Here is a 14,586-nt window from a genome sequence, read left to right as displayed (position 1 = left end):
CAATATGTCTGACTCTTCAAGTGGGAGGTGTGTGAGGGGATGTAAGACCCGGCTTCCTGAAGCCGCCTTAGATCCTCACTCCATTTGTGTGAAATGTAGAGGTAAAGTTTGCGAGTTGGATAATAGATGTGATGAATGTGTAATTTTGGATAATGATGAGTGGATGGAATACGATCGTTATGTACGCAAACTTGAGAGAGACAGGATCAGAAGGAGTAAAAGTAGTATGTCTCGTTCTTCTAGGGATAGTTCTGTTAGCCGTGTTGACGAGCCTATTAATCCTTCTCCTGTAGAAGTATTTCCTGATCCCACTCTTGATAAATCTAATGATCCGACTCTTAAAGATATGTTGGTAGCCATTCAAGCTCTGGTCGAGAAAGTAGTATCTCTCGCAGAGGACAGAGCAAAATTGTGGTCAGACGTGAGAGAGTTGAAAAGTGCATGTGCTAGTGCTAAAATCAGTGCAGTGGAGGGTGCGGCTGCTCGGACCTGTCGTGCTCCTAGTCCTAGACCTCTTCCAAGCTCACCAACCCCTGTGAGAAGGAATGTCGACAGACGAAGGGAGGCGAGAGGCGTTAGCTCCCGAGCAGTCGTCCCCTCGAGCGTTCCTGTTGACGCTTCCCAGGACGCTCACCCTCGTCATTGGAAAGGCGAGGTAAGTGTATGCTCTTCATTGGACGAAGGAGCTCCCAAATGGGGCTGGCGTCTTACGTCAAGACCTCTCAAGAGGAAATTTTCCACGACCGAACAGCGTCGTGAGATGACACCTCAGACTCCAGGTTGCAGTCATTGGAGCAGTCCGGAGCGATTTTCTTTCGATTCTGAAGGGAGTTCTCCTGCCAAGAGTAGTAAGATGTCGCACAGGCGGCCATCTACTTTGGTAGGAGACAAAGGGAGGTTGGAGAATGTCAGTTCCCCTACCAAAAGCAGTAAGATGTCGCACAGGCGGCCATCTGCTTTGATAGGAGGCGGAAAGACGTCGGACACGGTTGGTCCCTTTGCCGAAAGCAGTAAGATGTCGCACAGGCGGCCATCTGCTTCGGTAGAGGACAAACAGATGTCGGACGCTTATATGCCATCTGTACATGCTCCTCCTCCTCCTTCGGGTTGGTTTTCGTCTCCGGATGATTCATTGATTGACGTGGAGAGAGAGTCTGATGTTGTTGCTGCTTCTTCTGTCCGGTCTCATCATGGGGCTCCGGATCTGAATATAATTCAGGATATGCAGAACAAACTTTCTTCCCTCATGAAGGTCTGGCTTCCTGCAAGCAAAAAGAAGATAGCTCGACATGACGCCGAGCGTCAAGTACATAAACATCGTGACGCCGACGCCAAAGAGCCGAGCGTCAAGAGCTTGAGCGTCAAGATCATAAACATCATGATGCCGGACGTCAAAGAGCCTAACGTCAAGAGCATATACATCATGAAGCCGAATGTATAAGAGCCGAGCGTCAAGATTTTAGACCCCTTCAGATCAGGCGTCGAGAAATTGCAAGGCAGGACGCTGAGCGTCAGGCTCTTGAGAGTCATGACGCTGAGTGCCGAGAGTTGAAACATCGTAGCGTCGGACATCAAGAGGTTGGACGTCGTGACATCGGATGTCAGGAAATCGATATTCATGACGTCGGGAGGCAAGACGTCGCTACTTCCATTCGAGGACATTCGGAAGAAAGGGAAGTTGATACTGCCCTTTCTCCTGTGATTCCCTTAGAGGTTGTTTCAGACGAAGAGGATTCGAAGGAACAACATGCTTCATCAGAGAACTTTATTCCAGCTGCGCCTCATTCCCCTCCTTCCAAGTTTACGCTTGGAAAATCTTCTAATAAGACAAACTTTACAAAGATGGTTTTGTCTTGCTCTTCTAAAAGAGCTCTAAAGGTGATGGGTAACTGGATGCAAACAAAGAGAGAGCAAGGTAAGACAGTTTTCTCGTTTCCCCCAGCAAAGTTAGCGTCCAAGTCGAGCGTATGGTATGAGACAGGAGAAGCTCTTGGCCTGGGAATTCCTTCTTCGGCACAAGGGGACTTCTCGAGTTTAGTGGATTCTTCTCGTTGAACAGCTATGAGCAGAACTAAAGTATTTTGGTCGACTTCAGAATTAGACCACCTCGTCAAAGGAGTGTTCAGAGCTTTTGAGATTTTTAACTTTTTAGATTGGACCCTGGGAGCCTTGGGGAAAAAGGTGAAGTCTTTTAAAGGCAATGACACGGAAGAACTTGTTCATATCATGTCGTGCATGGACAAGGCGTTGAGAAACGGGGTTAATGAATTGGCAGCACTCTCCGCTGCGGGGGTCCTGAAGAAAAGGGCTCAATTATGTTCTTTTTTGACTAATGGAGTTACTCCAGTGCAGAAGTCAGAGCTCCTTTATGCCCCTCTTTCTTCGCTCCTATTTCCACAAGATTTAGTTAAGGAAGTCTCGTCACCATTAGCCCAAAAGGCCACTCAAGATTTAGTTTCTAAAACAGCAAGAAAGGTACTTCCTGCTAGTTTTTCAGCGCGTAAGGCTAAGGAAGAGGCTCCAAAACATCAGGTTGCTCAGCCCTTTCAGGGAACTACCTCTGGTAGACGCAGTTTCAGACCCTCGGGAAAGAGGTCTCAAAGAAGAGGATCAAGACAAGGACGAAGCGGGGTTTGACAAAGTTCGTCCTCAGACAGCAGTAGGAGCCAGACTTTCCAACTTCTGGCAAGTTTGGGAGAAAAGAGGAGCGGACCTTTGGTCCATTCAGATGCTCAAGGAGGGGTACAAAATCCTGTTTTTAGAAAAACCTCCTTTAGCAGTAGTATCCCCGATAGATCTCTCGGCCAGGTACAGAGAGGAATCAAAAGTTCAGGCGATTCAACAGCAAATGTCGCTCTTGTTAGAAAAGAAGGCAATAGAGAAGGTGTGGGATTTAGAATCATCAGGCTTCTACAATCGTTTATTCCTGGTGCCCAAGAACTCGGGGGGATGGAGACCAGTGCTGGACGTAAGTGCAGTCAACATCTTCGGACAGAAGACAAAATTTACGATGGAAACTACAAAATCAGTCCTGGCAACAGTCAGAAAGGAGGACTGGATGGTCTCACTAGATCTACAAGATGCGTATTTCCACATTCCCATCCACCCGAGCTCCAAAAAATACCTGAGGTTCGTATACAAAGAGGAGGTATTCCAGTTTCGAGCTCTTTGTTTTGGACTAAGCACCGCGCCTCAAATTTTCACGAAATTGATGTCCAATGTCGCAGGAATGCTGCATTCGAGAGCTATCAGAACCTCTCTGTATCTGGACGACTGGCTCCTCAGAGCTCCTTCCTACAGTCGCTGCCTGGAGGATCTTCAGAAAACAATAACTCTGTCAGAGGAATTAGGACTTCTAATAAACAAAGAGAAATCTCAACTGATCTCATCTCAAGAAATCCTTTATTTGGGCATGAGGATTCAGAGTCTGGCTTTTCGGGCTTTTCCATCTGCCTCAAGGACAGAACAAGCCCTGCTAAAAATTCAAAGCTTCCTAAGTAAACAGAAGTGCTCTGCGAGGGAATTGAGTCTACAGGGGACCCTTTCCTCGCTGGAGCAATTTGTTTCCTTGGGAAGACTAAATCTTCGCCCCCTGCAATTTCACCTAAATCTTCATTGGAACAAAGGAAAGGATCTGAAGATAATGTCGATCCCTATTTCGGAAACAATGAAGCAATGTCTTCGTTGGTGGAACGACCCCGTCAAACTTCAGGAGGGTTTGTCTCTAGAACAAAAGAACCCAGACCTAGTGTTGTTTTCCGACGCCTCGAACTCGGGGTGGGGAGCAACTCTGGGGAAGTTGGAGTTCTCGGGGTCCTGGACAAAAGAGCAAATGAAGCTCCATATAAACCAGAAGGAGATGTTGGCAGTCTTTTTGGCCCTCAAGGAGTGCGTGGAAGTGGTTCGGAACAAAGTAGTGCAGGTCAACTCCGACAACACCACGGCGTTGGCCTACATCGTCAAACAAGGCGGAACCCACTCGAGGTCTCTTTACGAGACGTCGAGAGAACTCCTTCCGTGGGCAAAGGTGAACAATGTGAGCCTAGTCACTCGGTTCATCCAAGGGGAGAGGAATGTGTTGGCAGACAGCCTGAGCAGGAAGGGTCAAGTATTGTCCACAGAATGGACTCTTCATCGAGAGGTCTGCAAGAACCTTTGGTGGACGTGGGGGCGACCTTGCATAGACCTGTTTGCCACAGCGAGGACGAAGAGGCTGGAGACGTACTGCTCTCCCGTGCCAGATCCCGATTCTCTTCATATAGACGCTTTTCTCCTAGAGTGGTCGCACCTCGACGTGTACGCTTTTCCACCTTTCAAAATAGTGAACAAGGTGATTCGGAAGTTCGTGTCACAGGAGGGCACCAGGATGACTCTCGTAGCCCCCTTTTGGCCAACAAGGGAATGGTTCACAGAGGTACTGGAATGGATGGTGGACACACTGAGAAGCCTTCCTTTGAGAGTAGATCTTCTCAAACAACCCCACTTGGAAAGGTATCACCAAAACCTCCAAGCTCTATGTCTAACTGCCTTCAGACTATCGAAAAACTCACGAGAGCTAGAGGCTTTTCGAAGGAGGCAGCTAGTGCGATCACAAGAGCAAGGAGAGTTTCTACTATCAAGGTCTATCAATCCAAGTGGGAGGTTTTTAGAGGATGGTGCAGAGACAACTCTGTTTCCTCTTCCAGTACCTCTGTGACTCAAATAGCTGACTTCCTTCTGTACCTTAGGAGAAGGCGAAAGTTTTCGACTTCAACTATTAAAGGATACAGAAGTATGTTAGCTGCTGTTTTCAGACATAGAAAACTGAACTTGTCTGAAAATAAAGCTCTCCAGGACCTTCTCCGATCCTTCGATACCATGAAAGAAGTACAACAGGACTCCCCTGCATGGAACGTGGATGTAGTCCTGAAGTTCCTGATGAGTGAGAGCTTCGAGCCTTTACATTTGGCCTCGTTAAAAGATCTAACTATGAAGACTCTCTTTTTGGTCAGTTTGGCGACATCCAATAGGGTTAGTGAAATCCATGCTTTCAGCAAGGCGATAGGATTTAGACATGGCAAAGCTATATGCTCCCTACAGTTAGGTTTTCTGGCTAAAAACGAACGCCCTTCACAACCCTGGCCCAAATCTTTCAAGATCCCGAATCTTTCGGATCTAGTTGGCGAAGAGTTAGAGAGGGTCCTATGTCCAGTGAGAGCTCTAAGATTTTACCTGGAGAAAACGAAAGATTTACGTGGTAATTCAGAAGCTCTTTGGTGCTCTGTCAAAAAGCCTATTTTACAAATGTCCAAGAATGCGCTTTCCTTTTTCATTAGGAACCTTAGAAGGGAGGCTCATTAAGAATGTAGTGAGGCGGACCTCAATCTTCTCAAGTTGAAAGCACATGAAGTGAGGGCAGTAGCAACCTCTGTAGCCTTCAGACAGAACAGGTCCTTACAGAGTATCATGGACGCAACTTTCTGGAGAAGTAAGTCAGTGTTTGCCTCACACTATTTGAAAAATGTACAGACTCGTTACGAAGACTGCTACACCCTGGGACCATTCGTAGCAGCGAATGCAGTAGTGGGAGAAGGATCTACCCCTACAATCCCATAACCCAATACCTTTTTTTCTCTCCTTGGGACGGTTGAATTTTTTATGGTTGTTTGTGGAGACTGGACGCAGTCTTCCACAATCATTGATTTTTCAGTCAGGTGGTCATTTTGTTCCTTGGTAGTGCCCGGAATAAGGGTATTGGATGAGGTCCTGTCACATAGAGGTTATGCATCGGTTTGACAGCTCCTTGAGGTCTTCAGCCCCCTGGGTGGATCGCTGGATCTCTTAAGGAAAGCAGACATAATGAGACAGGAGATTGCTAAAGTCAGCTTCCTTAAACAGGTACAAACCCGTAAGTTTGTTTATTAACTCTTATGTCAATTCCAACGATGTTGGCTGTCTCTGACCCTCCACCAAAGGTGTCAATCACCTATATATATAACTACCAGGTAAGTTAGATGTTTAAAAATGATATTTTCATAATAAAATAAATTTTTGAACATACTTACCTGGTAGTTTATATATAATTTAATTCCCACCTCCTCCCCTCTAGAGACTAGGGGCATGGAAGATCTGAGGAATAGTTGGAATGGTTCCAGGTACCTGGGTAGAGGGTCACAGGTGGTACACCTGACTACCCAATTGGTGATTGCCGCAAGTTTTGAAATTCTGCCGTGACGTCACAGGGACTTAAGCTATATATATAACTACCAGGTAAGTATGTTCAAAAATTTATTTTATTATGAAAGTATCATTTCAAAGAATAATAATAATACGTAATAATAATAATAAAACTTGTAATACATGAGAAAAATAAATTGTCTTTCATCCAAATCCTAGCCTCTGACCATGCATAATTTTTCAGACAAAATTGGTTTGTAAAGTAAAAATTTCAATGTCAAGGTAACTTGATCAACACTGGAAATGCAAACACTACAAAACAAAAAAACTAGTCTGTCTCATCTACATTATAGTCTTTGTTTAAAACTTTGTGTAAAAAAACCAACTTCCCAGTTTCCAAGGCAACACAATTACTGTAATGAGCCTTCATTCTTGCTATTTGCCCTTCCATTGCTTTGTGGCATTTTTTGCAAATAGCTCTACAACCTTTTCTGTCTTCCACCACTTTTTTTTCATAAAATTTCCAAATGATGTCTGCTTTTCTACCCGTCATGTTGATCAGTTATTTTCAGCACTATGACCACTTGCAGTCATGCACATTATTGAAAAACAACTAGAGAGTGATTATAGCCTACCATGACTAGAGTAACATGCCACTATGCCAGGCATGCCAATAGCACTAGCTTGGCAGTGTTCTTACAGTTGCCAACTAGCCATATTTATGATTAAATGACCATGATCATGTAATCATATTAATCTCTTATTTAAATCTGGTATTTATTTATTTTTTTAGATGTAATAAATAAAAACCATTTTGAATATAGAAAGTCAGAAAAGTTCATTAATAAAATAGTAACCCTTTAAAATGGTAAGTTGGGGAACTTGATATTTGACTCAATGCAGATTCCAAACATTGTAAACAAAACCAGATACAGGTAGACATGACATATCCACAAACTAAAAGCATCCTCTCTCTCTCTTCTCTCTCTCTCTTCTCTCTCTCTCTCTCTCTCTCTCTCTCTCTCTCTCTCTCTCTCTCTCTCTCTCTCTCTCATATGCAGTTGTTTGAAGTATATTGCATTAAACCAAAAATTTGGGCTTTCAACCATAGTGTTCCAAGAGATATAGTATATGTGAGATGAAAGGGGTTATGATTAATAATATATTTGATATGCCAATGTGATGTGCTGTGACCTTTTTGGAATGCGCAGACTTCCCATAGAGATAGAGCCGAAGCAACGACCTGAGAAAGTTAATAAGTCATTCTGGGATGGCATGATATGAAAATGCATAGTTAAGCGGGTCAACGTTCGTTCTGTAGCTGTGTGAGATCATGGGATCTTGTTCAAGTGCCTTTGAAAAACTGGCTGCGACCAGTTACATGGGGCGTTGACGAAGTGGGCATTCATATGTGCGTGTGCGCCTCTTCCATTGATAATGGTATCATTAGCCAAGTCTATGGGGGAGACTTTCAGAGACGTCCGTGGGAGAAAGGCAGAATGCTGGGAATAGCTCTACGAAAGTTTTTGATTGTCTGTGTGTGATTTCTGGGCTGGAGATGGGTAAGTGTTATATTACTTTAGCCAAAGGGATGGCTTGTTTACTACCTTGTATAGATGTCATATTCCATTTAAGCTATTGACTTTGTCTTCACAAGTGCGTATCCTTAATTGTGTGTTCTCCTGTCTTTGTAACAGACGATTCTGGCAAGGGAACCAAGTGTTCTGGCAAGGGGACCGAGAGTCCTAGGGGGGACAGAGAGTCCCATATGGAAGAGATTGGTGTGACTAGTTACTGATTAAGACATTTACATATTGGGGGTTTAACTGAGTTAGTTAGTCTGTGAGATTTGAGTTATTATCTTTCCATTGTTAAATAAATGTTATATTTTTCCATATCTCTGACTCTCATTTGATGACCTGTTAGAATGGAGAGAGAGAGAGAGAGAGGCTGCGAGTCGAGAGAGAGAGAGAGAGCGGAGGCTGTGCTGGTGATCGCTTGAGAGAGAGAGAGAGAGAGAGAGAGAGAGAGAGAGAGAGAGAGATTGTGTGTGTATCAGTTTGCCTACCGCTTTGGTTTCACACATACCAAATAAAATACGAGATTCTTATCTCGTAACATATATATATGGAGATTGTTAATTTTGGCCATACAGATCATGGAACTATTAAATTTTGTTAATCCTTCTTAAAGTGTATGGATACATCATACTTGTATGTCAAATACATATAGGGCCACAGAATTGTGTGATTATCTTTAAAATTGCTTTAGTTTTATACTGGGTAGCACAAAAATGAAATAAACCCATAAAAAACCATACCTAGTAGCTCAAAAAAATGAAAAAACTGTAAAAAACATTTCATGGTTTAAACCAAAAAAAATAAGGTTTAAACCAAAAAAACCAAGGTTTTTGGTTTTTAAAAAAAAACATTGGTTTTTGCCAACCCTGCATCTGTGTCTCACCACATGGACGTGTTCATGACTGTATGAGTGTTGAGCCTTCGCCTTCTGTACACGGATGTGCATCTGGCTTGCACATACATCCTGATGTGATTGGTTTTGTTCCTCCTTCATCTACCTTGGTTCCAGTTTGTCGTCGTAAGAATGATAAGGCTCCGATCAAGAGGTCTAAGGTCTAAGGTTGCAGAAGCGGAGGTGGTTCAGGCTGTATGTAAGGATTCTTCAATCGACAAAGACATGGTCCAAGGACGGGTTCCTCGTCCGCCTGGTAGAAGTCTTGACCCTGAGAATCATTCTCCTTCAAGGAGTTCGCTTCATTCATGTTCTATTTCTCGGGACCGGGCTCGACCGATGTCTCACGGACATATACTCGTATCGTCACACGGCCATGTATGCTGTTCCTCACATGAATGCATACATGTTGTCAAATAGACGAATGAACTCTCATATGAAGAACTATCTCAAATGGCAATAGTATTCATGTTGCAGATAATGACCAGGTTATGAAATAAAGTTACACATAAAATTTTTCAGGGGATGGGAACAGTTTTGGCCTCTGTGGTAAAATAAGTGGAACCCTTTTTTCAGAATGTTAGAGAGGTTTTATCTGACATTAAGATAATCCAGGACGAGACACATGATTATGTATTTTTTTGTGATAAAACATCATTCTTGCATTTTGTTTCATGAACTTATGACATTTGTATAAGGATTTTCTTCTGAATAGGTTTGATACAAGGAATGCAGCCCCTCTTGTGTATGCTGATCAGTTCCTGCAGCTTTCAACGCGCTTGCCTTCTGAATATTTGTATGGCCTTGGCGAACATCTTGAAGGACTGCTCTTGGACACTTTCTGGAAACGGCGTGTTCTGTGGAACCTGGATCAGATTCCAGAACCTGGGGTAAGTCTGCTAGGGGCTATAGTCTGCCTGTAATTCTAGAGACTAGGTTAATTTGACACGTTTTTGTAGAAGCTATGTAGTGTCCTAAATGTTTCAAATCCTCCATTATCACTATTGATACTGTAATTCAGATATCCTCTACCTTATATGGAACAAGCCAAAAAGGGTACAGTTTAATGCACAAGTTTCCACTGAATAGAATGTCCTTATGTAAAAAAGAAAAACAAGGATAAACTTTGTAAAGTTTGAATGAAATTAACAAGTAAATTAAATGAGCAAATCAGGAAATAATAAAGTTTTACATAAATACACATCAGATAAGAAAAAAGGCCTGGCAAAAGGGCATGGATCATCATTATAGTACATTATTGTACATTAGTTATTTTCTTTTGAAATATGTTGTACAAATACCAGAACCTCCCCCTGTAAATAGCTAAAATCCGTGAATATGTATACTTAAAACCCCTCTAAAAATGTGTAGAACTGCCTATTTTGATATTCAAAACACAAAAAACCCTCTAAAAATTATTATACCTGAATATTTTAATAGTTTTATAACAAAAAGTGCATTTAGTCATTGAAATTATATGAAAATACAGTAATCTGTGAATATTTCTCTGTGAAAAATCCGAGAATGATCGAGTCTGCAAATCGTGAGTCCATGAATAACCAAGCCCAAAAATTATGAGTCCGCGAATAGCGTGGGTCTACTGTACAATGTATATACTAAAGTTATTAATTACAAGACAGACTTCATCTTTGGGGATTTGAATTACCAGTTAGTGGTGTATACATTCAGACTTAAAGATCATGGGTGGATAGAGTGTTTGTCTGGTGAATCCCTGGTCAGCAGTTCAAATCTCCAAAGAAGAGATTGGTCATATTATTTGCTTCTATGCAAGATTGCCTGCTTATAAATTATTATTATTATTTATTGTTATTGTTATTATTATTATTACATATTATTATTATTATTATTATTCAGACACCAGTCATTTGAATTAAATTGCTTAATAAGATACCAATCACAGTAATTTAACCATCTCAGAAAAGGCTCATATGCTCAGTTGTGAGAAAGGAAGAACAGATTTCAAAGAAGAGACATCTTTTAAAACATATAGGTACTGCAATATGATACTTGAATAAATATACGCATAAATACATAATGGCTAGAAAGGTAAATTAAGTTGAATAAATTAGGGAGTCTATTCTTGATCTGTAAGGTAGCCTTAAAGCCTTGTTTTTATGTAGTACTTCAGTTTCTGCTTTGCCCATGGTGAAGCTTGTGGCTGAAGGGGTGGTGTAAAGAAGTTTTATTACTGCTTTTATTGGTCTGTGATGCATCATAATTTTGAGCTAATCTCTTGTTTATATTACTGCCTAGTAATACATTGTGGATGGTGCTAAAGGTTATTTGCACTGTCCCTACAGGCCTCAGCTGCATTGCTTTCTGCCTTCACTTCTTAATTGTCCTTTTGGTTTCTTCTAATCTAGATGTCCAACTTCTTTAACTTTGCCATTCTTTATTAGTAGTATTATTAAGCTACTTCATTATATATATGATCTTACCAAAAATGATATTGTAATTTTGACTAACAAATTTTGTTTATTTTGTGAGTAATGTAGTCTCCATCTTTCAGAAAAATTCGTATGGAAGTCACCCCTTCTACCTATCAATGGAACCTGATGGTAATGCTCATGGCGTTTTTCTTCTCAACAGCAACGCCATGGGTGAGTCATTTTTGTTGCAAGACTGAACAGGCTTTCTGCCTACTTAGTACTTTCCATAATGCAGCAGAGACACCACCTAAGATTGTTTTAAGCATCCATGCAGCCCCAAAGTGTGTTACTTTACTATCTGTTTTTAGTCTGTTTCTTTTGTGCTTTCTACCTGGCCGCCCAACTGCTTCAGATTTTCCAGCTTCAGTTTTCTCCTTATAGGAACTAATACTTAAAATAGGTGAGATGATTTTGAATTCTTAATTATTTGTGTAGTTAAACTACTTTTAGTTGAGGTGATAATGCAATGTGACAAAAAGAGAATACAAGGGATCAAGGTTGGGATTATGTTAGGAGCTTAAATGCTGAGTAGTTCAAGATGAATTTTTATAATTGATACCGTAATTAAGCAGGTGATACCTTTTTTTCTTTTCTGGACAGGCCATGGATGACATTGTAGACTATGGAAATATCTCTGTTTACATTCAAATTTAATATATCTTGACATAGAATGGATATAGCAGCTTTTGTTTTATAAGAGAACTAAGTTGTATTGGGAGGGAATCCCAATTATGAAATGAATATCATTGTAAGGTTTCACTTTTTGTGAAAAGGTGCATAGCTTCATATTTACATTACATTAACTCTTTTAGATAAGAGTGGTTTGTGGTGGTAGGTTTCTGTTTCCAGATATAGTAACTGTTATGACTTGGACCATCAACAGATGATCTCGCGTTTGTCACTTTGTCATAAGTAGTATTTCAACAGAGATCTTTCACAATCATAATTGATCCCTAATCCCCTTTATTTGCCGAGAGCAACTAGATTCGCTGAATAGTAGCGCCAACATGTAGTAAATGTGCCTTGCTGTTAAACTTCTCAGTTCCAGAGCTCCTTTATTCCTACACCGTTTGACTGTGGAACAACCTCCCAGAGGATGTGTAATTGGAACTTCATAAGTTCAAGCAAAAATGTAGTGCATTAGTACTACAGCCCTAATATACTATTCTGCTTGTATTTTGATGCATTTTTATCTGTTTATCTATTGATTAATTTTGGTTTCTTTTTATAGTAAGCGGTATCGGTTCTTTCTGTATTTCCCTGTATTTCCTCTTAATTCTTCCTAATGAACACCATATTCTTGGGAAGCTTAATTGCAAGTCAGTGGGCTTGTTCCTTATGAATAGATTTCATCTACTGAATGATAATACACTATGAATTTCAAATGTTGTAACATGTACAGTTTATAACTAACCAGTTTTATAGAAAACACCAGCAACAGACATTTGAACAACAGACTAGACTGGGAATTCAGGAGGAAAGTGAGCAAATACTCCTGAAGTCTCATTGATATCTGGACAGGTATTTTGTTTTATATGATACTATAAATTTAATGAAGTGACTTTTTTTTATTCTTAATAAGATATTAACTTTCCTTGTCTCCAAACAGACATTGTTCTCCAGCCAACTCCCGCTGCAACATTTAGGATCATAGGAGGCATTCTTGACCTCTATGTCTTCTTAGGCCCCACTCCTAATGATGTTATCAGCCAGTACACAGAAGTTATTGGACGCCCATTTCTTCCGCCATATTGGTCCCTAGGATATCACCAGTGCAAGTAAGGACTGTAATTTATCTCTACCATATGCAGATAAAAACCAGAGAAGAGAGTTCTTTCAGTGAAATATTGAAAGAGTATTTTATGTAAAATTCAAGCTGAATGTACAGATTGGGTTTTCCATTCCTACAAATATTAGTTCCTCATTGGACGAATCGATTGCATACTCGCCTACCAATCTAGTACGTAGCCCAAGTTTGTTCCCAACCGCCGCCAATGTGGAATCAGAGGAATTTATTTCTGGTGATTAAAAGTTCATTTCCTGATATAATATGGTTCATATCCCACAGTAATCTGTATGTCCAATTGCTATGTAGCCAATTGGTTCCTAGCCACGTAAATAAAAATCTAATCCTTCAGGCCAGCCCTAGGAGAGCTGTTAATCAGCTCAGTGGTCTGGTTAATCTAAGATGTACTTAACTTTTTTCCACAAATATTGTGGGATTTATGAATTTGAAGTTCATGTTAAAGGATGGAACCTTTATATTATTTATGAATCACTGAAATGGCCTCTCTTTTCATTACTTGAGTGCGGAAGCCTATTAATGCTTTGTTGCAGTGACTTAAGATTGATTTGAGTAGTCATTTTTGTGTCCTTTTTTTTAATCAGTGAAAACTTAGTAGCTGTACTCTAAAGTTGCAATACCCAGTTTATAGAATATTGTTTGTCTAAAAATATCTTCATTAGGTGACTTAATGGCAATAACAATTGGAGAGTGATAATTTAGTTATTGTTCTGATGCTAATAGCATGGTTTTTATCTTTTTGCCGTATGGTTGTCTCCAAAGCATTGCTTCTATACAGTTACCTATTTGGTACCACTGACCTTTGCATTATGTTGGGTAATACATTGTCACAATGAAGAGATTACCTAGGGTTGGCTGGTTAAGGAAAGTTGAGAGCTCCAAAGCTTGGAGGGAAAGAGACTTAAATTGAACAGTCTTGGGAGTACTGATTTTCACATAGTAAGTTTAGGATGAGATATGTTTTTGATGTTTTCTTGCAGCTTGTAGGAGTACCTTCCACCTTCAGTTCAATAGCTAAAATGCCTACAGAAAACAGGCAACAGGTATATTGTACAGTTAAGAGGAAAAGAACAGTTGTTTTTCTTCATTGCATACCTATGACATAATATTAGCTTAAAGAATTACCGTAAAGTGAATACAGAGAACTATGCTCATGTCATTAATGCATAAGATTTTTCTTTTACCTTTATATTGATAATTGGCTTTTTATACTCAAAACAGGATGAAGTTGAAATACATTGTACTATATTATTTAAGAATATTTGTAAATAGAACATAGAATTTATGTGGGTAAATCCTGTAGGTATTGGTATATGGCTCTTATTGGGGAGGAAGATCATATCACAGATAGTGAAGTAGCTAATAGATTTAGTATTCAAGGGCTAGAAAATAGACTGAGATCTCTTTCATTGAGGGATTTAGGCATATAATGAGAGAGGGGTATAAGATAACCTTTAACTTTGCTTATTCAAGATGCACTCTGTCACTGCCTTTGGGCTATGTCCCTCTCATTTTTCTGAATGTCAGGCTTGGCTAGATAAAAAGGACTGGGTTGCTGGTTTCATAGTTTTTCTCTTGATAAAAAATGAAAGTTAGGTATGGAAAGCAAATTTGAAGATAACTTTATATTTGTCATTTTACTTTTATTTCTCTCAGGTTCGGTTACAAGTCCTTGAATAAAACCAAAGCAGTTTGGCAGCGCAC

General features: G+C 40.4%; 1 protein-coding gene across 11 annotated transcripts in view; it reads left to right on the top strand.

Annotated features, from left to right (window-relative positions):
- LOC135216042 (lysosomal alpha-glucosidase-like) overlaps positions 1-14,586 on the top strand; it is a 152,271-nt gene that overhangs the window by 67,666 nt on the left and 70,019 nt on the right. For all 11 annotated transcript variants that reach the window (XM_064250993.1, XM_064250990.1, XM_064250996.1 and 8 more), the window contains 4 exons: positions 9,344-9,518; positions 11,159-11,249; positions 12,688-12,856; positions 14,539-14,586. In XM_064250993.1, the coding sequence (XP_064107063.1) occupies positions 9,344-9,518; positions 11,159-11,249; positions 12,688-12,856; positions 14,539-14,586 (483 nt within the window). The remainder of the gene's footprint in view (positions 1-9,343; positions 9,519-11,158; positions 11,250-12,687; positions 12,857-14,538) is intronic.

This window comes from Macrobrachium nipponense, chromosome 6 (genome assembly GCF_015104395.2).
Source record: "Macrobrachium nipponense isolate FS-2020 chromosome 6, ASM1510439v2, whole genome shotgun sequence".
Lineage (NCBI taxonomy): Eukaryota > Metazoa > Arthropoda > Malacostraca > Decapoda > Palaemonidae > Macrobrachium > Macrobrachium nipponense.
Note: the sequence above shows the minus strand (reverse complement) of the source record. Positions and strands in the feature narration are given on the sequence as shown.